This window comes from Gouania willdenowi, chromosome 21 (genome assembly GCF_900634775.1).
Source record: "Gouania willdenowi chromosome 21, fGouWil2.1, whole genome shotgun sequence".
In the NCBI taxonomy this organism is placed as follows: domain Eukaryota; kingdom Metazoa; phylum Chordata; class Actinopteri; order Blenniiformes; family Gobiesocidae; genus Gouania; species Gouania willdenowi.
Genome location: NC_041064.1, coordinates 18,524,626 through 18,550,449, shown reverse-complemented (window position 1 = coordinate 18,550,449; position 25,824 = coordinate 18,524,626). Strand labels below are relative to the sequence as shown.

Here is a 25,824-nt window from a genome sequence, read left to right as displayed (position 1 = left end):
AGTTCTCTTTTTTCATGTTGTATTCTCCTGTATTTTAATACCCTTTATATTTTGGGTTTCCTTTTAAAATCTGGCCAGGGATACCAGATGAAAACTAGCCTCTTTTGGCTAACTCTGGCTCATTTACAGCACGTCTGCCTATTCATGTGCATTGTTCCTTTTACATAATCAATAGATGAAATTAAAAAGAAAAGCAGATTCTATGACATTTTTTTTTCTTCATTTGGAGCATTTTAAGGCATCACTGTTAAATTAATGCAATGGATGTCAAATGCAAAAAGTTTATTTATAAGATACCTGCATATATAACCATATTTGCATGTTAGGCAATATTTACACAACCTGGTAATGTTTTAGAAAGGATTTGTTTTAATACTGACTGGTTGCAAAAAAAAAAAAAAACTTTACATTCTGGACTAAGGACTAAGTCTCACTGGTATACGCTCCAATTGTCTAAAGGTAGTGGGTAAGATAGAGGATGAAATGACACAAAACAATACCCAATGTTTTCTCTCCTAACTAAAATTTGTTCAGATTAGGGCTGGGTGATACGGACCAAAACTCATATCTCCGTAATTTTTACAATATGAATCTCAATATTTTTACAACTCAGTAAAGTCTTATCAGAAAGACAATTCTGGGTTAAAATTGCTGATACAAAATGACACACTAGGACATATATTAATTAACAGCTGCACAATATTTGGCACTTTTGGCTTTTTCTCCTATAGAGGGTTTTCACGTCGCGTCATCAACCCGGAAGTTGCCATTTACCACACGCACACAAGCAAATCCCAAATTTCGAGAGGATATGGTGAATTATTGCGATGGATAAACTACAGAAAAGCTCCCCATAATGATTATACAGTAGAAGCAAAGGCATAAAGGTAAGGACTTGGTCCGCAGAAAAGGGCACGATATTTGGAAAAGTAACGCTTTATTGATGGTGCAGATCCATACGAGTCGGCTCCCTCGTCTCGGATCAATGACGACCCGGAGAGTCTTCCAGCTATTATGTATTCTGATACCTGGTTTTTGCCAAGCCCATACACAGCGGAAGATCTTAAATCTTATAAAAGTTTGGAGGCCTATAACCAGATGGTAAGTAATGCAATAACAGTAAAAGTTTAGACCTTTTACCTGGAATACAATGAGAAATACAGCACATTTTAGCTCTACATTTAAAGGTGTGATTATATAAAGTCAATAATGCCACATGCAGTAGCTTGATATGAATTATATTATCACAATCACACTAGAAAATGAGTTAAGAGCCACTGCTATCAACAATTCACTTACCTGACAAGAAATGAGCCAAACAAATTCGGATGTTGTCCAGATTTTTGCCTCATAGATCCTGGGTTAGCTACGCTAACCACAAGCGCCTCCTTTCCTCTGATAACTATTGACATTGTTCTCCCTGATTTGTTATAACTTTTGGCAGTCTATAAAACTCCAAATGTTTTTCACGGTCTGACCGATTGGTACAGCCAAACACGGCAATAATTCACCATTTCCTTTCAAAATTCGGGATTTGCTTGTGTGCGTGCGGTTTGTTTTGCAAGTGCAATATCGCCAAACTTAACAATTTTAGGGCATTAAAACATCTATTTTGGTAAAATACCAAAACACATCAAATTGGGGTAGCACTGGGCGATATATTGAGATTTAGAATAAATTGAAATTTCTATTTTGGCGATAAGAAAATTACAATATTGCCTATATATATATATATATATATATATATATATATATATATAGGCATTTATTTATTATTGCAACAACACATCATCAGTAGGGTAAAACTAACCTGTCTCACGATATAAATATATAGCTAATTTTGTATCAAAATACCTGTTTTAAAAGTCACTGCTTTCTCTACTTCTCAGAACAGCATGAAAAAGAACTGTTAGATTTCTGACTGTGTCCTAATCCAGGTCTACCACTAAACAAGCAACACTACAGGACTCACTCACACATGCTGTCCCTTACACACACACAAAAACCCCACTATAAGTGGCACACAATGTGCAGCTGTTTGTTAATACATGTGCCTGTGTGGCATTTTGTATCAGCACATTTAACACTAAATTGTCTTTCTGGTAAGACATTATTTGAATTAAAATGATCAAGATTCATATCGTTTATTGCCATTTTGGGCTATGTGAGTTTTGGACCATATCGCCCAGCCCTAAATTGAAAGGAGGAGAAAAATGGAATTTTTAGAAATATTGCTTATTATTATTAAACTAATGTATGCAAGTGATTGACTATCATACCTTTGGACATCAAGTAGTAAATAAACATCTGGAATATGATATAAAAGTGACAGACAGAGCCAAGTTTACCATGAAAACTGACAGGAGGAAGCCTGCTACATGGACTAAAACAAACTAAACCAAGCCTGTATCTTTACAAATTGACAAGTCTGGGTAAGAAATAACCCTAAGGGAGTAGAGGACATCACTGTCATATTACCATTGTACAGCTGGGAGAATACAGGGCAGTATTTTAGCAAAGGCCTACACCGCAGGATGAGATCTTTTCCACTTCCTGGTGAACGACATGCTTATGCTAGCGCGCAGCAGCATGTCGGCCATCATCCTAAAGACAACCCTGTGCATTCCGTCTGTTTACAGCAGTGACATGGTGTGAGAGCGGCTTGGTAGAACGCCATGTGAATCACTTACGAGAGGAAGAAGTCTCTATGTGTCCAGCCTGGCCCTGTCCATGACTTCAGCTGTTTTTTTCCTGTGACTGTTGCGGTGATGGTGTAGCAGAGTAGCGGGAGCGCGCAGGATGCATCACATCAGCTGGAGGGTGCTCGAGCTGCACAGGCGCGCGCCGCCGCTGCGTTTCCATGGTAACGGCTTTGGTCCTCTCTGTGCCTGTTGCATCACAGTCACTATATGTGGCTCGTTTTCTCTCCGTAAATACACTAATTTTATAGACTGACATCTTAATTCTTCCCAGTCTGTGTCTCTTTACTTTTTAAATATATGCTATAGGCTACTTCCTTCTGTGGCACTGTTATAATTTCCTATAAAGTCTACTCAGAACAAAGTGAAGTTCCTTTAAGTCAGTGTGACAGCATAATCATAATCATATTTTTCCTAAATAGCTTTAAATAATCAATTTATAATTGAAAGGAAATAAAGCAAGGCTCACCACAGAGGAACATATATTAACAAACGGCTGCACAATATTTGCCACTTTTGGCTTTTTCTCCTATAAGGGACAGCACGTGTGAGTGAGTTCAATAGTGTTGCTTGTTTAGAGCTTAGGTTCCCAGAGTGGGGTACGAGTAAATTGTCATATGGGGTACATGAATAAAAATGAGCGTGACAACATTGGAAACTAGAATATAAATAGACCAGCAGTCAGGAGCTGCCACAAATTACATATTGGCCTATGTAAGACTACCCTATAGTGGTGACGGAAAAACAATCTCATTAGGTGTTAGCCAAACGTGCTGCCCTCTGCCATCACGCACTTTGACAAACATGAAAAGAAATACAGAACAAAACTTTGCATGAAGAACGATTTAAGACTTGTTCAGACTCAACTTGTTTCTCACCAAAAATGCCAGTATAGGCTAATTCTTGAAATAAATCTGATAACTCTGATTAAGATGTTTCATTTATTACCCACTGAAGAAAATGCTGAAAGTTCCAAACGACTTCAACAGTCTTGCAATTTGCAAAGCTGGGTGAAATTCGGTATGTGCCAGATCGATCAGCTGGAGACATTCCCCTGAGCATGGTGCAAACACTGTCCTGCTAATACTCTGCATCCTCTCCTGCCTGTATCATTACCTGTTGCTACCCAAGGAAAACGAAAGAGTTTACTTCACAGCAGCTTGCAGTCAACTCCTTCTGTACTCTAACTTTTTGGATAAGGGGCATCCACGAGTACAAGAAACACGGGACATAGAATGTCCTGACTGTATTATTGCACTATGTAATGATGATTCTACTGGCAGGGGATGTTGAAGTAAGTAAGTAAGTAATATTTATTTATATAGCACCTTTTACAGACAGGAGTCACAAAGTGCTTCACAATACATACAGTGCATACAATACAATACAAAATACAGTTACTGTCACAAAAAATATGATGGTCATAAAACAACCCTTTATCACTGGAATTTTAAAATGCTTTCTGAAACAAATAGGTTTTCAGTTGGCTCTTAAAAGCATCAACGGAATCAAGCAAACGCAAGGAAAATGGAAGATCATTCCAGAGCGTTGGCGCGACCGCCTGGAAGGAGCGATCTCCTCTGGTCTTGTAACGGGTACGGGGGACCATGAGCAGGTTCTGATCCTGAGACCTCAGCCTCCGGGAGGGGGTATAAGGACACAACAAGTCTCTAATGTAGGAGGGAGCCTGACCATGCAAGGCTCTGAAGGTCAGCACCAGAATTTTAAAATTGAAACGAAAAGTGACTGGGAGCCAATGAAGGGCTTTTAGAATGGGAGTAATATGGGCCCTTTTGTTTGTGCGAGTCAGTAACCTCGCCGCAGAATTTTGTACCTGCTGAAGACGAGACAGCGCCTTTTTGTTTAGACAGGAAAATAAGCTGTTACAATAGTCTAAACGGGAAGACACAAAGGCGTGGATAATCATCTCAAGATCATCTCTGGACACAAGTGAACGTAGTTTAGAGATTTTCCTCAGTTGGTAAAAACAGTTCCTTGTCAACAGTTTAGAGTGGTGCTCTAATGACATTGCTTTGTCAAAGATAATGCCAAGATTTCTAAGGCTTGTTTTAGCAGACAAACTCAGGTCGCCCAAATACTGGTGAATCCCTGGCATAGCGTCATCAGGGGCAAACACCAGCACCTCCGTTTTGTCTGGGTTTAGTTGTAGGGAATTTGCACCGAGCCATTGTTTAACTTGCGCAAGACATTTCAGCAGAGAGCTTAATTTCTGGATCTCAGAGGGCTTAAAAGAGCAGTAAAGCTGAATATCATCCGCAAACAAATGGTAGGAAACATCATCAAAGGTCTGGATAATTTTCCCTAATGGAAGGATATAGAGTAAAAACAAAATCGGGCCCAAAACAGAGCCCTGGGGAACCCCACACAGCAAATCAGCAGTGTCAGACAGGAACTCATTTGCATAGACACTAAAACTCCTCCCCGACAAATACGAGGAGAACCACTCCAAGACTGGTCCAGACATTCCAACCAGGTCACGCAGTCTTGTCAACATGGTTTGATGATTCACAGTGTCAAATGCTGACGAGAGATCTAACAACACAAGAACAGCACATTTTCCAGAGTCCGCGGACATCATAATATCACTGGACACTTTAAGCAGGGCGGTTTCCGTGGAGTGATTCTTACGGAAACCGGACTGAAAAGTGTCGAAAATGTTGTGTTTCTCCAAGAAGGGTACCAACTGATCAGAGACCACCTTCTCCAACACTTCGGACAAAAACGGAAGTTTAGAAATGGGCCTGAAGTTTTTTAAATCTGCTGGGTCCAGATTGGGCTTTTTGAGAAGTGGTTCTACAGTTGCGTGTTTGAAAGAACTGGGGAAAACACCAGTTGACAGGGAAAGGTTGATCAGATCAGTAACCCAGGGGCCAATGACATCAAAGACTTTTACAAAAAATCTACAGGGCAGAACATCAGACACACAGAAAGAGGGCTTCATTTTGGTTACCATAGATGAGACATCGGCCTGTGTTACAAGGCTAAAAGAGGACCACTCGTGGGAAACAAGCTCAACAGCACCAGGTGTGCAGAACGAGAGCAAAGGAAGATTATCATTGATATCCTGGAGTTTATCGATAAAATAGTTTAGGAAATCATTGCTGTCAGCTTTACAGAACACAGGTGTAAGAGGAGCAGCAGGACATACAATAGAGTTGATGGTATCAAACAATACTTGAGGTTTTTTCTTGTTCAAAGTGATCAGCTGACGAAAGTAGTCAGATCTGGCATTTTTTATAATTTCGTTTAAAGAAGACATAAGTTCCCTCAGATGCAACCTATGAACCTCAAGTTTGGAAGACTTCCACAGACGCTCAGTTTTTCGACACAGTCTCTTCAAATCACGAATACCATCACTAATCCAGGGACTCGGTGCTTTGCGAGTCACCAGGTTGGATTTGACAGGTGCAACCAGATCCATAATGAACTCACAATGGCTGTTAAAGCTGTGGATGAGACTGTCTACATCATTACATTGCAAGAACAGTTCCGAGTTAAACATAGCAGAAAATGTTGCTGTTGTGTTCTCTGTGATGATCCGCCTCTGTGACCTAAACTCAGAAAGGACAGGCTCAGGACTGGAGATTAAATCAAATAAAACACAGTAATGATCACTCATATGGACATCCTCTATACAAAGGTTGGCAACATTAAGACCAAGTGAATTAAATCACGAACCTCAGGAGCTAGTGGCAGAGCCTGACGGGCTAGCGCCGACGCTAATTCCATCAGCAGTGTGGCTCGGGCTAGCACCGGAGCTACCTCTACCAGCAGCTGGACTCATCAGGCTAGCGCCAGAGCCAACTCAACCAGCAGCGGGCAACGGGCTCGCACCACAACCACCACCAGCAGCAGCGGGGCCCATTGTGCTAGCGCCAGAGCCGACTCAACGTGCTACGACCACCAGCAGCACCAAAATCTACAACCACTAAGATAACAAACAGACAACTGTAAACAAAGCTGCTACAAACTGTTAATCATGCAATAATTCTCTGGGACCCTAAAGCTAAACCAAAGGGGATTTTTGGTGGACTCATCAGTATCAGAAGCCTTCCATCTAAAACCGAACAACTGGAAAAACTATTGCACGATTCAAATCTTGATTATTTAGGGCTTTCAGAAACATGGTTCACATGAAATGTCATCTAATGTTGTATTTTATAGGCCACCTATTGAGAAGGATGTATTTTTTTAACATGTTGAAAGATGTACTCAAAGCCTGGAGCAACAAGGAAACTATTTTTATTGGTGATTTCAACTGAAATTGGTTGGATAAAGCATGTTCCAATAAGCTAAGGCACCTAGCCAAAAAGTTGACTCGAACTCAAATGATAAAGAATCCAACCAGAATAACTAGCTCCACAAAATCACTGCTAGACTTGATAATCACTAATATATCAGACCATGGTACGATAATCTAACACTGGTCTCAAGGAAACTCTCTAAGACTCATTCTAGAAATCAAAATAGAAAAAAATCCTATATATAATTTATTCTTAAGTGTGACATGGAGCTCTTGGATACTGAAATAAAAACTACCATGGCTCAGTGAGAGGTTATAGCTTTTAATGAAGGACAGAGATGCTGCCCTAAAAAATATTTTAAGTCAAGGTTGGGGACTGACCAGTTGATCTTCAAAAGCCTTAGAAACAAAGTTACAGAACAGCAAAGAAGGCTTCTTAGAAATAATACAACAGGCTAAAGGGAATATTAAAATGATATGGAAGTGTATTGACAATTCATTTGGGAGAGAGCGGATTGGAAATTGACCCATTGAACTTAACTTAAACTCCTGCAATAACAGAACACTCACACCTGGAACACAAGCCAGTGCAAAGGACACCTTATTGGTTGCAAACTTGTTCAATGACTACTTTACCATCTCAATCTTGGAACTGAGTAAACCCTTGAGCATAGAGCTGCCTTTAACATCACTTGCAGCCTATGTTGGGACTACGGCCTGTGGTCTCACAGGAGGACAACAACCCACTTTGGTTGATATGGAATGTGTGAGTGAAGGCAAGGTCGACAAAATTATCTTATCACGCTCAAATTTGAGAGCTAAAGACTCATGGGGACTTGATCCGCTTCTACTAAAGAAATATAAAGATGTCTTTGCAGGACCAATTACGCGCATAATTAATCAGTTAAGAGAATGTATATTCCAATCCTTCTTTAAAACAGCAATTGTAACATCCATTTTCAAATCAGGAAACAGAAAGGATATTAAGAATTATAGACCTATCAGTATACTTCCTGCAGTTTCTAAAGTTATTGAAAAAATTGTTGCCGAACAGCTGATTGAGCACCTTGACAATGGAAATATGTTACCCCCCATGCAATTTGGCTTCCGATCCAAACACTCCACCAACACAGCATGCTGTTATTTCCTCAAGGTGATCAAATCCAGTCTGGACAAGGGAGGGGTGATTGGGGCCATTTTCCTGGATCTGCGTAAGACATTCAACACCGTTAACCACTCAGAGCTGCTGACAAAACTGCTGACTTTCAATCTCTCCGCAAACACTATCAGTTGGTTTCAATCATACCTCGCGGACCGTTTCCAGTGTGTAAGAATAAACGATAAAACTTCACTGTTCAGATCCTGTACTACAGGGGTACCTCAAGGGTCTATTCTGGGGCCGTTGCTCTTCAGTTTGAACATCACAGTTCCGATACAAATTTTGTTGCAGCTAAGCTATCTGTAGTGTTCTCCCAAATATCTATGTTAATAGTTATATGATCAAAAATGTTAAGGAAGTCAAATACCCAGGTGTGATGCACGTTATCATTGGACGTTATCATTGGAAGCAGCAAAATCATTTTTCAATGCAATGATCATATCACATATCTGTATGGTACTGTACGGTACCATCAGATGACACTGTATTATGTATTACATGGACTTTGATCAAAACTGTTGCACTTCATATACTTCCTCACTTTAAATAATGCTGCTAAATAATAATAATAATAATAATAATAATAATAATAATAATAATAATAATAATAATGCATCAATTTTATATAGCGCTTTATCATAGACACTCAAAGTCGCTTTTACAGAATTAAGGCATTATTCTTTCTCTCCACACTTAGTGGTGGTAAGCTACTATTGTAGCCACAGCTGCCCTGGGGCAGACTGACGGAGGCAAAATACTGTAACTTGACAATAATGCACTTTGTATTTGTATATTGTACTTGTATTTATGAATTGCCTTTTGCTATGTGATTTGAATCTTGTTATGTAATTTTAATTGTGTATGTTAAATGTGCCTTGTTAAGGACAACAGATGGAATTTAACATAGTGCTAAATCTGGTGCAGCCATCTTTTTAATGCAACTACACATTGTCCTTCAAATAAATAAAATACAAAGACAAACCCCAGCACTGCAAATGTGGTTGATCTCTGGCTCAGTCCCATTCAAATACCGTGTACCAAAGAAAGAAGGTCCACTTTAGGGAATGTTGACATGTAAACCCTCCCCCTTGTCAGAAGCGTTTTAAACAGCGTGTCCTTTGAACTATCAGTTAGCTTCCATATGGAAGCATGAAAACTTCTCCAACCCAGACTTACCATCAATACTTTATAGTCATGGGCGGGTCTCCATAGAGAGAGGACTTCATCCTCTGCGGTATGAAAGTGAATGCCAATCATCAAATTTGGAGAACATTGTGCAGGACCAACAAGATGAAAATGCAAACATTGACATCTCTGGTGCTGAGAGTGAGTAATTTTAATTTAAGTCAAAGTTTGTGTCAAACATTTGAGACCAGCACATTGTTGAGGTAATAAGCTTTTATTTGATACATAATTTTGGTTTGCATATTTTCTGGATGCAGAAGTAGCTTCAAGAAAAATCTGTTTTGTCTGTAGTGATCACAATAGCAATAAACAACATTTTTAGGGTCATAATAGAAATATCATAAAAACCACAGTTATTTTTCTGTTACCACTCAATAATGTGATCAAGACAATTTTTTATTACATTTCAAACCAATTTTTACCGTTTTTTTTTTTTTTTGTTGAACTTTATTTTGAATTGGTGAAGTGGATTAAAACGGAGACAGTTCAGTTACAAATATTACAATGTGGCACTGAAATAGCACGCACATCACGTGTCACTGCAGGATTCAGTCCCTCTGCTTTTGTCATACTGCTCCATGGAAAAAATCATCTGGAAAAGAAGGAAGAGTGAAAAAAAATTAGAAAAGCAGTCTGCTTCTAATTACAACTCAAACTGGTGACTTAACTTTTCTTTTTCGGCAGTTTTCTCCCCTCTAGCTTCTGCCCAGGACTGTGTTGGACTCAGCACTAATCAAAGGCATTCTCATGGAGAGGACTGTTGGCCTCTGAGCCAGTTCAGGCCAGGCTACTCCTTCTGCACATTTATTTTCCCCCCTCACACTTTCTTTTTCCTCTCCTGTCTGTTTAAGAAGAAAAAGGTTGGGAAATTCCTTCAAGCTTCCTCATTCAGATTTCCGTGGGATTTAAACATGCATTCGCAGATTTTGCTGCACTCTGTGATAGCGCCATTGTTTCTCATTCTGCTCTCTGCTGTTGGAGATACTTGGTTACAGGCTGTGAGGTGAGTATTTTTTTCTATTCTTTTGTTTTTTTCTCAGAAGAAAGATGTCACACTTGGTGAAAATTTTTCCTTAGAAATTTGATCGTAAAGAACATGTTATGGAAAAGGCTGGAAATCCAACATATCGCTGTCATATTCACGGTTCATGTTACTTTTGTTGTGGTGATTATGTTACAAGTTAGTTAATCCAACAGTTGTGCTTTTTTTGCTTCAACCGTTTTGTCATATTTCTGTGTATTCAGAGAAAATCTACTGTTAAAAATGAGAATGCAAAAACCAGCCATAGCCATAGCTGTTTACTTTGCTAAATTTAAATGGCAGAAGCATAAATTCCCTGATTAGATGCAACTTATATGAAGAGGTTTCTCTGTTCATATTCACCAAGTAGTGGCAATTTCACACAAATGTTGGAAAAAGCAACAGCTTCTTCAAGTTTGTGTTGAGGAAAACAAACATGTATTCTGAAGTAGCCAGTAAATGAGATACATGTGCCTAAATGGGACGTTATCTCGCCACCACTTTATTTTAAGCCACCTCTTAAAATGAATTACCCATTCTGACAAAGTGCCATGTTTTTGAGGATAAATCAGAGGAAACAACCCACAGTAAAACAAACGTGGCAGCAGCAAAGCAGAACTACAGCTTTGATTAAGAGTCTACTAAACAAGGTCAAGTAGAAAACATAGAGAGAAGTGGTGCGAGATCTTTTAGATATTCTTATTTTTTATTTATTCTTTTGATTATATTTAGACAGTCACCTCAAGAGTAAATGCCTGGGTTCTTCTAAGTGTTAAATATAATATATCTATACTTTCAAAGTGCTGCTAATGGTCAAACGTCCAAGTAAAAGTCCAGTAAAACTAATTCTACTGAGGTGAGTTTTTACTTTTAGAGGGAATGTCAGGGACACTTCAGATTTTTTATCTTTTTTTTTCTTCATGTTTTTTTTTTAATCTATTATTTTATTTCCATTCTGGCCAATAACAGCAGAGAGTTGGGAGGAAGAAAGAATGTCAGACAGCATCCAAGTGAAACACATGAGAGTGCGTGTCAAGTCAAAATGGAAAGCAGACCCAGCTGCATAGTGCGCTTAGTGAAAGGTGGATTTCATTTTAGATTCTGTGCAAATTGATATGTTTGATATTTTTAGCTGTCCATGCTCTAATCTTTAGGGAGTCCTACATTATTTAGAATATTACATTTAGGAAATATGTCTTTTTGATTGTGTCAAGCAGTTCTATATGTCATTATAAATCATTAACTGTAAAGGTGATGATGTGTTTTACAGTAAAGAAAAGAGTTGGGGATGAAAAGTCTGTGAAATGTAATTCAAAGTATCTCATAAAGTCTTACTCGTGTTACTGTAAGAGTGTTTTACTGGGAACCATGAAGGAACTGACAGTGCTCTGATGTATATTGTCACTTCTGCCTTCTGATGCTTTTTTTGGGTGCTCCAGATAACATCTGGCATTCATTGTTATATATATATATATTTTTAGTAAAAAATAACACATGGCAACTCCATCAGTGGTGTGGCCAGAGGGGGGACCAGGGGTGGCCAACAACAGCTCTGACTTCCAGTTGGTCTGGTAGTTAGGCTATAATAGAACCAAACCCCCTCCCAGTCCCCAAAGCCCAGTCAATGCGATGTGGGACATGTGTACACCACACACACATAATCTCCTCATTTCCTAGACTCATGCCCTACTCATAAAGATTGGAGAAGATGTGTGAATTAAAATGGTTTTGCACATACAGCGGGAAAAATAAGTGTGGAACATGTCACCATTTTTCTCAGTAAATATATTTCTAAAGGTGCTATTGACATGGAATTTTCACCAGATGTTGGTAAAAGCCCATGTAATCCACACATGCAAAGAAATGGAACCATACATTAAATTATGTGTAACAATGGGAAATGACAAAGGTAAAAAGCATTGAATACGCTTACTTTGTACAAAAGCCTTTGTTTGGAAACGACAGCTTAAAGTCGCCTCCTGTATGGATAAACTACCTGTAGTTGCATTTATTGCTCAGGTGTGATTTAAGCCCATATTCTTCCACACAATCAGTCTTCAAATCATGAAGGTTCAGTGGGCCCCTTATATAAACTCTGTTCTTTAGTTCTTTCCAAAGATTTTCGATTGGATTCAAGTCCGGTGACTGGCTGGGCCATTCGAGCAGCTTTATTTTCTTTCTTTGAAACCAGTTAAGTATTTCCTTTGGCTGCATATTTGGTATCATTGTCTTGCTGAAATGTCCACCCTCGTTTCAACTTCATCATCCTAGTGGAGGGCAGCAGATTGTTTTCAAGAATATCTCAATACATTTTTCCATTCATACTGTATGCTGAAAAACAGCCCCACATCATGATGTTCCCACCTCCAAACTTCACTGTTTTTTGGGTGATGTGCAGTGCCATTTGTCCTCCAAACATGGTGCAAATTCAGGCATCCAAAGAGTTCCATTTTGGCCTCATCTGACCAGACTATATTCTCCCAGTATTTCACAGGCTTGTCCAAATGTTGTGTAGCAAATGGAGGTTGAGTGCATTACTTATTGTTGTCTTTGAAACAATTGCACCTGCTAATTCCAGGTGTTTCTGAAGCTCTCCACGAGTGATCTTTGACTCTTGGACAACCCTTCTGATTATTCTTTTCACCTGGTCGGGGACAGTTTATGGTGAAATGATGTTCATTCCACTTCCGGATCACAGCCCTAACAGTGCTCACTGGAACATTCAGTAGTTTAGAAATCCTTCTGTAACCAATGCCATATGTTCTGCAACAATAAGTTTGTGAAGGCATTGAGAGAGCTCTTTGCTTTTACCTATCATGAGATGTTTTTTTGTGTGACACTTTGGTAACGAGACGTCTTCTTAAAGGCCATAAGTTGGGACTGACCCAGTTGATATGAATTTGCACTGATAAGAAGCAGGGTAGCTTTCTAATTACTGATTGATTTCAGCTGATTCCATGTTTTTTTGCACCTCGCTTTCTTCATGTGTTAAATACTTTTTTCTATGTCATGTAAAATTACGACAAACAACGTGATTTATGGGCATCTATGGTTTGATTTAATTACATGGTTGTTAGTAACAACATCTTGAAAATTTCTTGTCAATAGCAAAAAAATAGATTTGCTGAGAAAAATGGTGACTTGTTCAATATCTGTTTTACCGATATGTTAAAGCTGCCAGAGAGATTTCATTTGACAGGATTCTAATCTAGATCCACCTCAACTTTCAGTCTGCGAAGAACCATAAATGTTGGGAAGTCAATTATGCCATTTTTTGTGAGGGAAACACGAGAAATTACAGTAAGAACGAAATAAAAAACACTGGATTCCTCATCCCACAATGAATGCACAAAAGTTTTCCGATAATATCGATGACAATGTCAGTGTTTACCGTGAAGATCAAAACAAACTTTCAAGCAGCAATTTAAACCTTTTATGTCTTTTTTTTGATGCTTCGATTTATTGATCTATGAGGCATGCACCACGTCTTTATCTGATACAAAATATCTTTATAGGCTTCATGTTCATCCATTCTACTTGTGGTCCAATCAAACTAACAGATCTAAAAACATAATTCCGTGAATATTGGCATCCTACATACATTATTTTCAGGACTTCAAATCAGTTTTTCTCAAATAGAGGTACACAAAAGCACTACAGGGGGTACTTGAGAAAGAGAGAGAGAAAGTGGAAAATTAACAAATGAAAGCATTAAAAATAATGGCTTTTATAATGTTTATTTTAATTTTAAAATGATCTGATTTTAGAATAATCTAGATTAGAACATGAACTGAAAATACAATGATCAGTCTTGGTCCCACACCAGGTAGGAGTGACCGGAAATGATAAAAACTATAAAATAAAACCATTCAGGAAGCACTAAATACTGTTTCATTCCACTTATTTACAAAGTGAGATTCTTTAAAATGTGTGGTATCACTCATTCATTCCATGATTATGCTCTATAGTTGTTTTTTTATTATAGTATTTAGAGCAAAATGTTGTAGTCATCAGACAAAAGGGAGTACTTAGATTCTTGGATAAGAGAAAGGGGGTACTTAAGCCAAAAAAAAGTTTCAGACCCACTGCTTTATATAATGTAGGGGTGCTCAAGCAAAGGTATTTTTCCTCAGAGGTGTTATTTTGTATTTAAAGCAGACACAGGAGGGGAGAAACGTAACCTTTAGCCCCAGAGGTTTCCAAAGCTTCTGTTTTTCCCAGCCAGGTGGGTGGTGTGTGTAAGCTGTCCTCAGAGTCCTCCTCACGTCGCTGCCGGACGCCTGATGGCAAGATTTGCAGTGGGAGGGGCACATGTGACTGTGGAATCTGCATTTGTGATGCGAAAGGCCCGGGGAAATTCCTTGGCCCGCGCTGTGAGTGCCACGACTGGGTCTGTGGAACATACAATGGCAAAACTTGTAATGGTATGTATGAACTGTGAAAATCCAATGATTTTTTTTAATTGAAATGGGTTTTACTTTCACAGTGTAATGAATGTTTTTAGCTTCACGTTAGGCTGGAGTTGGGTAAAGTTTCATGGCTCCACATATTTGACCTCTTTAGCATGGTTGTTAGCGTTCGGTTGGTTAAGTGATGCAGCAGATCGCCTTCCTGCTGGCTCACATCAGAGCAGCCAAATGGACTCTCCAGCTAATGTATAGTGTCTGCTTTAAGTTTGTCCTAAAAGAATGAACATCTGTCTAAAAAAAAAACAAGTTAGCTTTGCTAAAATCAATGATTTTTCTATTTGCTTGTTTCTATTGTGGTGTAAATTTAGAAAAATGTAGTATTGTGTCCTCGAGGACAATATTTCAAAGGGTTTTTATTGGTATTAGTTAGACGGTTGGTTCAGAACTCTCCCGAGGTATTTGCTTTGAACTTCCTACCTTAAAGTTTACAAGTCCTTACAAAAAAGACTCAACAAACAAGAAAATGAAGGCATGTGACTCAGACACAATCATATCTTAAGGATACAATTATTACTGAAAGTCTGTGTTATTCTTTGGTATAAATCCGTCTACAAGCAATAAGAGCAGGAGAGTTCAAAAAACAGAAACACACACTAAGTGAAAACATAGGTTTTAAGGAAACAGAAAACATCCCTGGTGTATTGGCATCAACAGAAAAACTGCAACCATTTTTCAGACGAAAGTAGCAACTGTACGGTATTTCTTGGACACATTTCTGATAGTATGGGAAGCTGATGTTGATGCAGTTAAATGACACTCCTGCATTTCCACTTCTGGATGACCATATTCCCATTCTTCTTTCTACCACACCTCTGTCCATGATCAGTTCAGTCTGTTCCCCCATTTGTTATGCTGCTGCTGCTGAATCTGATAAAGTATGGCATATAATCTGCTGTTTCCTGTTAAGTATTATTGTAACAGTTGCTGGAATTATTGAAAAAACATGTTTTTCGAGCCGTATACCCGTATAAAGATTTTGTGGTTTAATATTCATGTAAACACAAATGTTTTTATCCTCTTGCACCATAGTCCTACTGCAATGTGCCAAGATTTGCCCCTGACCAACTTAGTCTAAGAGGAAACTAGCAAATGACATTGCTTGTTTGCCCATTCCTTGCACTACAGCAGTTATTTGTTTACTTAGTTTAGGGGCCTTATTGTCACCCTAAACAAGCTAGCAACCTGGACAGCTGAAATTAATGTATGTAAACACATAGCCTGAAAGAGTGTTACTGTCAAATCCTGTCTTTCTGATGTGTATTTTGTCTTTGTCATTACAATTTCTTTTTTGTAAGAACGTATTTATTTCACACAGTCGACTTCCTATCTTCAAAGTTTTGATCAATAACGTTTGGAGAAACATACATAATTGCAAAAGGAATCTTTTAGGTTTACGAGCTTAATCAGAATGAATTCAGCAGGGTCTGAGGTTTTAATTTAGAGGATGTTTTTTTTAGATTTTCCGTCTTCTGATTCCTGTTCTGTCCGAACATGTGTATGTGTATGTGCAGAGGGAGTAAATCAGCTCCCCCTGTTTCCACTCAGATGTGCCTCATCTCCTGATTGCCTTTCTCCACTATTTAAGGAACACTAAACAAGTATCTTCCTGTTCCCTAACTTTCACTTATCTTTGCTTTGTACCAAAAATTATTTTGTCCCTTTTTAAAATAAAATAAAACAAATGATAGTATTTTATAACTTTTTTCACTTTTGCCTTCACCATTATCTTTCACCACTCTGACAGATTTTTCTGTGATTATAATAAGAACATAGCTAATTCAAAAGCTAATGAATGAAAGATCTTTCATTCACAGATGAACTGTGTTGCTTGTAACTGTGTTGTTTATACCAACCTACTGAAATGTAGGTATATAAAAGATGTACCGCATGTACCACCAACGATTCAAAATCCTTAACTCAGTTCTCTTCAGATCAAGAGCATAGTTATGATTCTAATATTTAAAATTTGTTCAACACTGCAGCACAGAAAGAGAGCTTTGACTTGTTTTTGTAACAGCGTGCGTGCCTGCATGTACACTGAACAAAAATATAAATGCAACACTTTTGTTTTTTCTCCCATTTTTCATGAGCTGAACTAAAAGATCTATAACATTTTCTGTAAACACAAGGCCACCATGAATGTGCAGTTTTTCTTTATTGGGGGGGTCTCTTCAATGACTGTGCAAAGTTGCTGGATATTGGCAGGAACTGGAACACGTTGTCGTATATGCCGATCCAGAGCATCCTAAACATGCTCAATGGGTGACATGTCCGGCCATTCAAGAACTGGGTTGATGTTTTCAGCTTCCAGGAATTGTGTACAGAACCTTGCAACACTGGGCCGCGCATTATCATGCTGCAACATGAGGTAATGGTCGTGGATGAATGGCACAACAATGAGCCTCAATCAGGATTTCATCACGGTATCTCTGTGCATTCAAAATGCCATCAATAAAATGCATCTGTGTTCGTTGTCCATAACATACACCTGCCCATACCATAACCCCACCACCACCATGGGCCACTCCATCCACATCCACTCCGTTGACATCAGCAAACCGCTCACACACACCACGCCACACACGCTGTCTGCCATCTGACCTGAACAGTGAAAACCAGGATTAATCCATGAAGAGGACACCTCTCCAACGTGCCAGACGCCATCGAATGTGAGCATTTGCCCACTCAAGTCGGTTACGACGTCAAACTGCAGTTAGTTCGACCCCGATGAGGACGACGAGCATGCAGATGAGCTTCCCTGACACAGTTTCTGACATGTTGTGCAGAGATTCTTTGGTTATGCATACCGATTGTTGCAGCAGCTGTCTGGGTGGCTGGTCTCAGACAATGATGGAGGTGAACATGCTGGATGTGGACGTCCTGGGCTGGTGTGGTTACACGTGGTCTGCGGTTGTGAGGCAGGTTGGATGCACTGCCAAATTCTCTAAAATGCCTTTGGAGATGGCTTATGGTAGAGAAATGAACATTCAATTCACGGTTACCAGCTCTGGTGGACATTCCTGCAGTCAGCATGCCAACTGCACACTCCCTCAGAACTTGCGACATCTGTATGGCGTCAATTTATTGCCAAAAATCCAAGGGCATAAAAACTGTAATGACGCACAATTAGCTGACTCTATGGGCGTGTGTGGTGCCTTTCTGCGTGCTTGCCGTCTCGGTCTGTGCGCTCGCTGGGATGATGTTGAGTTTTGGCACTCTGATTGGCTCTGACTGTTTTTCAAATGACCAATCAGAAAGGAGGGCCGTCTATGCAATGCCCGCCCCCAAAGTGCCAAAACTCAACATCGCAGCGCACGGAGAGATCCCAGCGAGCACACAGACCGAGACAGCGAGTGTGCAGAAAGGCATCGCGCGCTCGCAGAAAGTGAACTAACTGTGCGCGATTACAGTTTTCATGCGCTTGGGTTTTTGGCACTAAATTGACACCATACATCTGCATTGCGCTGTGATTAAACTGAACATTTTTAGAGTGGCCTTTTATTGTGGCCAGCTTAAGGCACACCTGCGCAATAATCATGCTGTCTAATCAGCATCTTGATTTGCCACACCTGTGAGGTGGGATGGATTAGGTCTGCAAAGGAGAAGTGCTCACTAACACAGATTTAGACACATTTGTGAACAATATTTGAGAGAAATAGGCCTTTTGTGTTTACAGAAAATGTTATAGATCTTTTAGTTCAGCTCATGAAAAATGGGAGTAAAAACAAAAGTGTAGCGTTTATATTTTTGTTCAGTACAAGTAATGTACATTACAGTCCACAAGGAAGATAATTGTCAAACTAGATTAGATTGATATTTTTGTACCAAAAACAATGTCATAGTAAATGCAACGCAACTGTATAATGAAACACTTTCAGCCAAATAATTGCTTCGACCAAAGTTAAAACATAGTGGCATAATATTCCACCCAAGACATTTTTAGGCTCAATAGAGCAGAGCATTCAAATGTGTTCTCAAAGAGTAGAGGTGAAGTTTTTATGATAATTATTAGCACATTTGTGACATCAAATATTGCTAATGTAGTTGTTAAAACAAACAACTCCAAAGGTTTTGCGATTTCCATTGACAATGTGTGAATAAAAACATGTCTTTTTTCATTTAAGAATAATAAATATTATGAATTTGAAATTTCATTTTGACCAATTCAAAAATGTATATGGCTGATGTGAATTAATTGCAATTATTACAGAAAATCTTCTCGTAGGATTTTTCTTTTCCGACCCTCTCACAGGTGCAGTTGAAAGTGAAATGTACAAGCATTAGACGGAAAACCATTTTCTCCTGATGTATAATCGTTTGCTATCGCTTCGTTATTATTTTTAGCCTTTTTCCCCACTTTGTCTTTCCCTCCCTCTGGCTCTCAGGGTTTTGGTTCACAGAGCCTCTGTTCTTTCCTTGGCTTTGTCCTGAGCCTCTGTGCCCTTGTCAGAGCCAAAGAAGATCCCACCCAACGCTCAAGGGGATTTCCTGTCAGCTGTGCATGTGAAGTCAGTAGGGCCTGTGCTGTTCCAAATCAGACTCCTCCAGATGCACTTTCCCATCATGTTACATAAACTATGATGTTGCGTCCAACCCAAAGACAGAATACATATTCTAATTAAGGAAAAAACACTATTGACAGCCCATCCAGGGGTGGACGGAGACAAAAATTCAGCCCTGGTCAATAAATATCCCTATTTTTCTATTTGTGTCCATTTTTGCAAGTATTTTTTGACACTTTTTTCCAATTTTTGTCTTTCCTTAAATTTTTTTTTTGCCCAACTAATACCATTTGTTTCCCGTTTCCCTATATTTTGCCACATTTTACCGTTTTTCACTATTGTTTGCCACATTTTACCCATTTAAGCTACCCTTTGCCATTACATACCTTACTGGTTCCTCATTATTTTCCCATTTTTTGACCACTCTTTGCTGCTTTTGGTCCATTTGAATCACTTTACACTGTTTTCTTGACACATTTTTGCCATTATTAGACCATTTTTGGCCACCTGTTACCATGTCTGCCTCTACTCGCTTGACCGGATTGGCCCACTTTAGATTGATGGCCCACCGGGACGATGCACGGTATGCCAGATCTCCACCCCTGAGCCCATCCCAATGATCTTTGGTGATTGGGGATATTTTAGTGCTCCCGCTTGGAGATTTGCTAAGCAGTTTGCTTGTGCAGTGAGTCTGTGTATTCCAGTGTGGGCTGAAAAGAGGATGGGCAATCACTTCTTTTTAAATCACTAAATAAAGGAAACATATTTTGAGACCAAGTATGTCTCTTTAAATTTTGTGCTATGAATATAAGCTTTACTTGCATAATTGTCGGTTTGCGTTACATATTATTACCAACAATATTTAAAGGTATTAAATCTCCCATGAAGGCAATATGCAATGACAACAGTGAATCAACCATGAAGACACTAATTGTTCAAAGAAAGCTTTATGAAAAACATGGAGTTCTGTAGTCTGAGGACATCCTGCGATGTGTCATTACCTTTGACAGGTATTAGCCAGATCTTTTCTGCAGAACACAATCTGATGTGACGTTGTTTCATGCTTCACAGCCCACAGGGACAGGAAGGCATGGAGAAATAATTACCTGCAGAAATGAGTCTCATGTTGTACTGAATGCAATCTATACTGAGGAGAGAAAATACAGGAAATTGTATACAGTGGGAAACATAAAGTGAAAAGTATTAAATGAGCTTCGAAACAGTCTCAAGGGTCTTAGATTCTCAATATGCATTTTATGATTAGTTTTGCAAGTTGTTGTTATTGAAATGACACTGATCTTAGAGAAGCCCCCAAGATTATTGCTGGCATGTAGAATATATAACTGGTTTATAACTGAATGGATTTATCCAGACTTAAATACATCAATCTCTTAAAATGAATTTCTTTTAAGGTATTTTTTGGTCAATACTGGACCTAATATTTGCTGCTTACCCCACTTACCCCCCAAGCTCTCTTCAGAAGATAAAGATGAAGGCATCTTCACACTATATCACCTGGCATTGTTGACACTGGCGCAGAGGAACCGTGTCACACCAACCCCCTATTGGTTGCCACTGAGCTCTGGCTTGCGCCTGACTGGCTCTGTGTGCACACATCGATGGAGTGTAGGATGGTGTATAACACCCCAATGCCACAATGATATAGTGCAAAGGAAGCATCACAAAAGATAAAGCACAGACAGGTAGGCAACTCTCCACCCACATTAGTTTCAGCCTAGCAAACAAAGAGGCTTGTTTTTATGTCAGTGATTGTCATTGTCAGAGATTAATAGTGACTAGTGGGAGGAGGCAATGCTCCACAGAATCATGTCCAAAGGTTTTTAGTCCAAAATTAAAACAACAAAAGCTTTTGTCCACTTTTTATCTCCAAAAAAAAAAAAAAATATTTATTTTCCCCCATACCGTAAAAATAACACGCATTAAGTATTTCCTAACATAATGAGGATACAATGAAGTAAATTCTAAATATAAAATAATACATTTTAAATCTTGAATTTGTTACTCATTCTGTCCATTTTTAGGAGAAATTAAAGCCACATCATTCAACTTCATGTAAACCTTACCAACAAGGTTTCCCATGCCTGCTGCAACTTCAGCCAGTGTTTTTCCCTTTTCCTCGTATGCCTATTGTTTTCCAACTGGACTGAGGGCTGTATTTTTGCAATATCAACAACAGTGAGAGGAATATTATGGGTTATAGCCAGTTTGGAAAAAATATCAAGGCCTAATAAGAATACTTAGAAATGGTTCAACAGAAATCAAACCACAGGCAGTCTTTTAAAATCACACATCAAACATCTCAAATCAGTCAAATCAGTCATGCCAACACTAACCTGTGCCTCCCCTGACTGCATGTGCCTCTTGGTGACTTTTTATTGTTTTATCTTATGAACTTGTATGTTTTAAAATCTAATGATTGTCTCTTTTCAACTACATTTGTCTGCAAGGGGTCTGCAACCTGCGGCTCTGGAGCCTAATGCTACGTTCACACCAAACGCGGCTTCTGCGGCACAAGCGAACACATTACATGCAAAGTCAATGGTTTAGACGCGCTGGGAGGCGAATTATTCGCCGGTGGGGCGGCGCGAACTGTTTCGCGCGTTGAACGCGAATGCTGCGGCAAGCGCGCTCCCGATTTTCGCGTTGTTCGCCGTTCGCTTGAGTTGAAAATATTGAACTCCAGCGGCAGTTTCGCGTGACGCGCAGGCGCGAAAGCCAATCAGAGTCCTTGTTGGCAATGACGTCAGGCAGGCAACACGGAAACCAGTATTTTCACCCGTTCAACCATTGAGGAGAAGCTAATCGTAGCGGTGTGTGACCACCGGGAGCCTGTTATTTTAACCGGGACCAGGAAGGATTTGGCGTGGAGGAGAATCAGCGAGGAGGTGGAGCAGCAGGTAAATGTTCTCTCTGTAGTTTTCATCTTTGAAAATCGGCAGTGAGTGAGGATAGCATTAGCTAATGATAACATTAGCCGCTAACACCAGCTATTTTCACTTATGGGTTATGAGAGGAAAAAAAAGTCAGTAGAACCGTGGTGGGTCAGCTGCAGGAACATCTAAACGGTGGAAATACCCTGTGGTCATGTCCTTCATCGACCCCTTTGTTTCACCGCGAGAGACAAGCAGCAACATGGGGCAGAGGGTTGAGGAAGACAGGACCACAGAGTATGGTCAACCATCAGAGACTGGAGGTTTGTTTATCAGTGCAGACATATAGAAATATATACCAGGTTAATATTCAGGCCTTTATGTATCACAGGGCTTCTTCTAGTGGGGGATCTAAATCTAGTATAGTGATTTAAAATGTATAGTAATGTGTTTCATATATTGTTTGCTGTCACTCAGAGGTAAACAATCAGATGAGTGATGGAGAAGGACAGGGAGGGGGAACAGATAGTGCTCAGGGAGCAGGAGAAGATGATGATGATGATAATGATGCTGCAGCAGCATCTCCTGCAGAAACAAGTGCAGCCAAACCATCTGATATGAACATGACAGAAGTTGTTTTGCATTCTGTTATAAATAAAATGTATCTATAAATGCTTGGTATATCAGCGATGACAATGTTGATCATTACCTCATTTAATGTTTAATTAAAATATATCTATGATCTTATTTAAGTAACAGTGACTTGATAAGCTATTTTATATGTATATATATAATGTTTGTTTATTTTTAAGGAAAAAGAGCACAGAAGAGGTCCAGCCAAGGCTCTCCAAGAGAGGTGGAGCAGCTTATCCTACAGACCTTCAGGAGACCACCTCCTCACCACCAGCTCTGACTGAGGATGAGATGTTTTTCAGAGACCTGCTTCCTATCCTGCAAAAAGTGCCACCAGAATTTATGGAACGTTAAATTTCAAAGTTTTAAACTTCTTGATTATCATCCGGTAACACTAAATTTGGAATATTTTAATTAGGTTTTGGATTGGGCTGGATGGGCGGCACTCTTTGCATGGCAGGAACCACATTGTGAATAGTTTTTTTATACTAGTTTGTTTATTATGTAAGTTTTATAATATTGAAGTAAACAGTTTGTTTAAAATTGAGGTATTATGTTAATGTACATGGTGTTCTTTCAGAATTGTTGATTAAAAACACATTTTAAAGTGTACTTTTGCTTTCTTTTTAATTTCTATCAATGCATCTTAACAGCTATGTGTACACCACATCAAGGTTATATATTTTGTTCATACAAGAATATATAGTTTCCTCATATTGATTCTGTGTGAGACTTTTAATGCCTTAAATTAATTTCAGAGGTGAGGTTTCTTGGATTATTTCTATCTGGTTAAAAATGAAGCTGACAGACGTTTCTCTCCCCATTCTTCCATATTTATTATACACATGTTAATACAGTAGGAAGTTTGCTCTTATAGAAGTATGTGGTTGGCTCTTAAAATAGTCGTTTTGGGTGTTCTGGTGGAATATGTCTAGCCATGGAACGGCTCCTGCAGAGAAGTACGATGTGAAGACCTCTCGTCCATAGCTGTTAGCTGTGGTCCTGAAGGAGTCACCTGTGGTCAGGTACCTGCACAGTGAACAACATAGAAAAGCTCAGATCATTGATAATCAGATATACCTGTATATAATGTGGGTGTGTACGTGTGCATAAAAGGTGGAGAGATTAGAAAGAACAGGCCTTATCTGCCAGATGACAATAATTAACAGTAGTAAATAAATAATGATTTATTAATAAGAGTTAAAAACAATAAATATTATTAATGAAACAAGCCTCATCTTCCAGAATAGATCTCCAGAGGACAAAAAATAACAATAGTAAATAATTTATTATAATGATTAACTTTTATTTTAGTTGTAATATATTTATGATAAAAAACAATAAAGCAGGGATTAATATAGTATCTATCTTTATTGTGTATTTGAGAGATGTGTCTGATGAATGAATGTGGCTCTTTGACTCTTTTGCAATGGCTCCCTATAGCTATTAAAAAAATATTGAAATAAAGAGTTGTTATTTTTTACAGAGGCTATTAATGATTAATGACAAATAAAATCATGACAACAATTTATCACATTGTGCAATGACTCTGCACCTTCCTACTTCACCTCCTGCTACATCTACAGACCATCAACTTTCTTGCACCTGTGATTAACCTTATTATCATTAAAGTTTTAAATCCCTGGTAAGATAACTAAACCAACAAAAACACTATTTTGGGAGAAAATACAGATTTTAATTGTGTGGGAACAGATTCATTTAACCACCAGTGTGCCGTTTAAATATGTACACTTGATATGTGGCAAGAAATTAGCAATTAACATGTGTTGACCGACATGATCATGTGTTGTCAAATTCAAGTTACTTTTTGTGGTCCTTCAAATACATTAACTGATAAAAATCTTCTTTATGTAACATTGTGTTTATGTAAATGTGTAAGAATTGGAAAATGCAAGACACTGTTTTGTTGTTATTTCTTGGTGGTAATTTATTTTATTTTATTATAAACTGTTTCTAAGTTGCCCTTTACATGATCAATATAAATCAAATCAAATTAAATCAAACATTATTCTATATAATTTTAATTCTGTATTGTCTTCATTGAGAAGGACTTTAATTCTGGTGAGATGAGGTTGCAAACCCCTGTTTTAGGGTGACATTTGAACATTCTGTCCAGGGACTACAGATGAAAATTAGCCTTCTGGCTAAATCTGATATATTTTCTGTATATATATTAATGTACAATGTCACTGTTAAATAAACCAATAAATAAAAATAAATAAACAAACATAAACAACTGAACTTCTAATATAACATAGGTATGTGTTATTATAATTGTGTTTCTAATGTATAATGGGTTAATCGATGTATATATCGAGTTATTAAGAAAACAGCATTTACCAACCTTTTTGAAGGCATGATTACAAATCATTTCACAAATGAATTACATACTCTATTGGGTCAGTCTGGGTGATATGAAAATAAAAAGGCCTGAATGTCTACATAAAAAAACCCAAAAATGGTATATATCTGCCTATCTGGAACATATTTGTAAGTAGTAACACATTTGGAATGTTTTGGCATTTAGTTTTATTGGTTGAAGATTCTTGTCTACAAAAGTAAATGTCAAATTCTTACTGCATAATATTTCAAGGCAGCCAAATAAGTAAAAGAAACCTTGTAAAAAAAAATGAAAAAAAGTGTTTTCTCTCCAACTTGCTTTTGCTTCTGTTTTTTTTTTTTTTTTTTTTTAAAGGACATTTCCATATTACGTTTTCCCTTGAACCTGTCCCCAGCATTCTCCAGAGATGTATTGATAATGAGGGGAGACAGGGGGCTTGCATGATGTTAATGATGCATGGATAGCCCTTGAAAAAGGAACTGCATTTACATAGTGAAAAAGTCATGAGAATGATTGAGCATGACATGCAAGGACCCTCGCTGCTAAATGCAGTGGGAACAACATTCACGATAACTCGTCTGCAACATTCATTTGCATCATATGCAAACCATCAAAATGATGGAGGATAGTGGCACAGAA

General features: G+C 38.6%; 2 protein-coding genes across 10 annotated transcripts in view; one reads left to right on the top strand and one right to left on the bottom strand.

The window, feature by feature from the left end:
• The window catches only part of nalcn (sodium leak channel, non-selective), a 78,476-nt gene extending 75,649 nt beyond the window's left edge, over positions 1–2,827 (bottom strand). For all 7 annotated transcript variants that reach the window (XM_028435632.1, XM_028435637.1, XM_028435631.1 and 4 more), the window contains exon 1: positions 2,691–2,827. The gene's annotated coding sequence lies outside the window, so the exon portion shown is untranslated. The remainder of the gene's footprint in view (positions 1–2,690) is intronic.
• Positions 2,828–2,846: 19 nt separating this feature from the next.
• Positions 2,847–25,824, top strand: part of itgbl1 (integrin, beta-like 1) — a 59,403-nt gene continuing 36,425 nt past the window's right edge. The window contains exons 1-2 of one of the 3 annotated variants that reach the window (XM_028435642.1): positions 2,847–2,863; positions 14,554–14,752. In XM_028435642.1, the coding sequence (XP_028291443.1) occupies positions 2,861–2,863; positions 14,554–14,752 (202 nt within the window). In that variant the 5' untranslated portion in view covers positions 2,847–2,860. Of the gene's footprint in view, positions 2,864–9,888; positions 10,311–14,549; positions 14,753–25,824 lie in introns of those variants that run through there. The other 2 variants (XM_028435641.1, XM_028435643.1) reach the window with 2 other exon arrangements.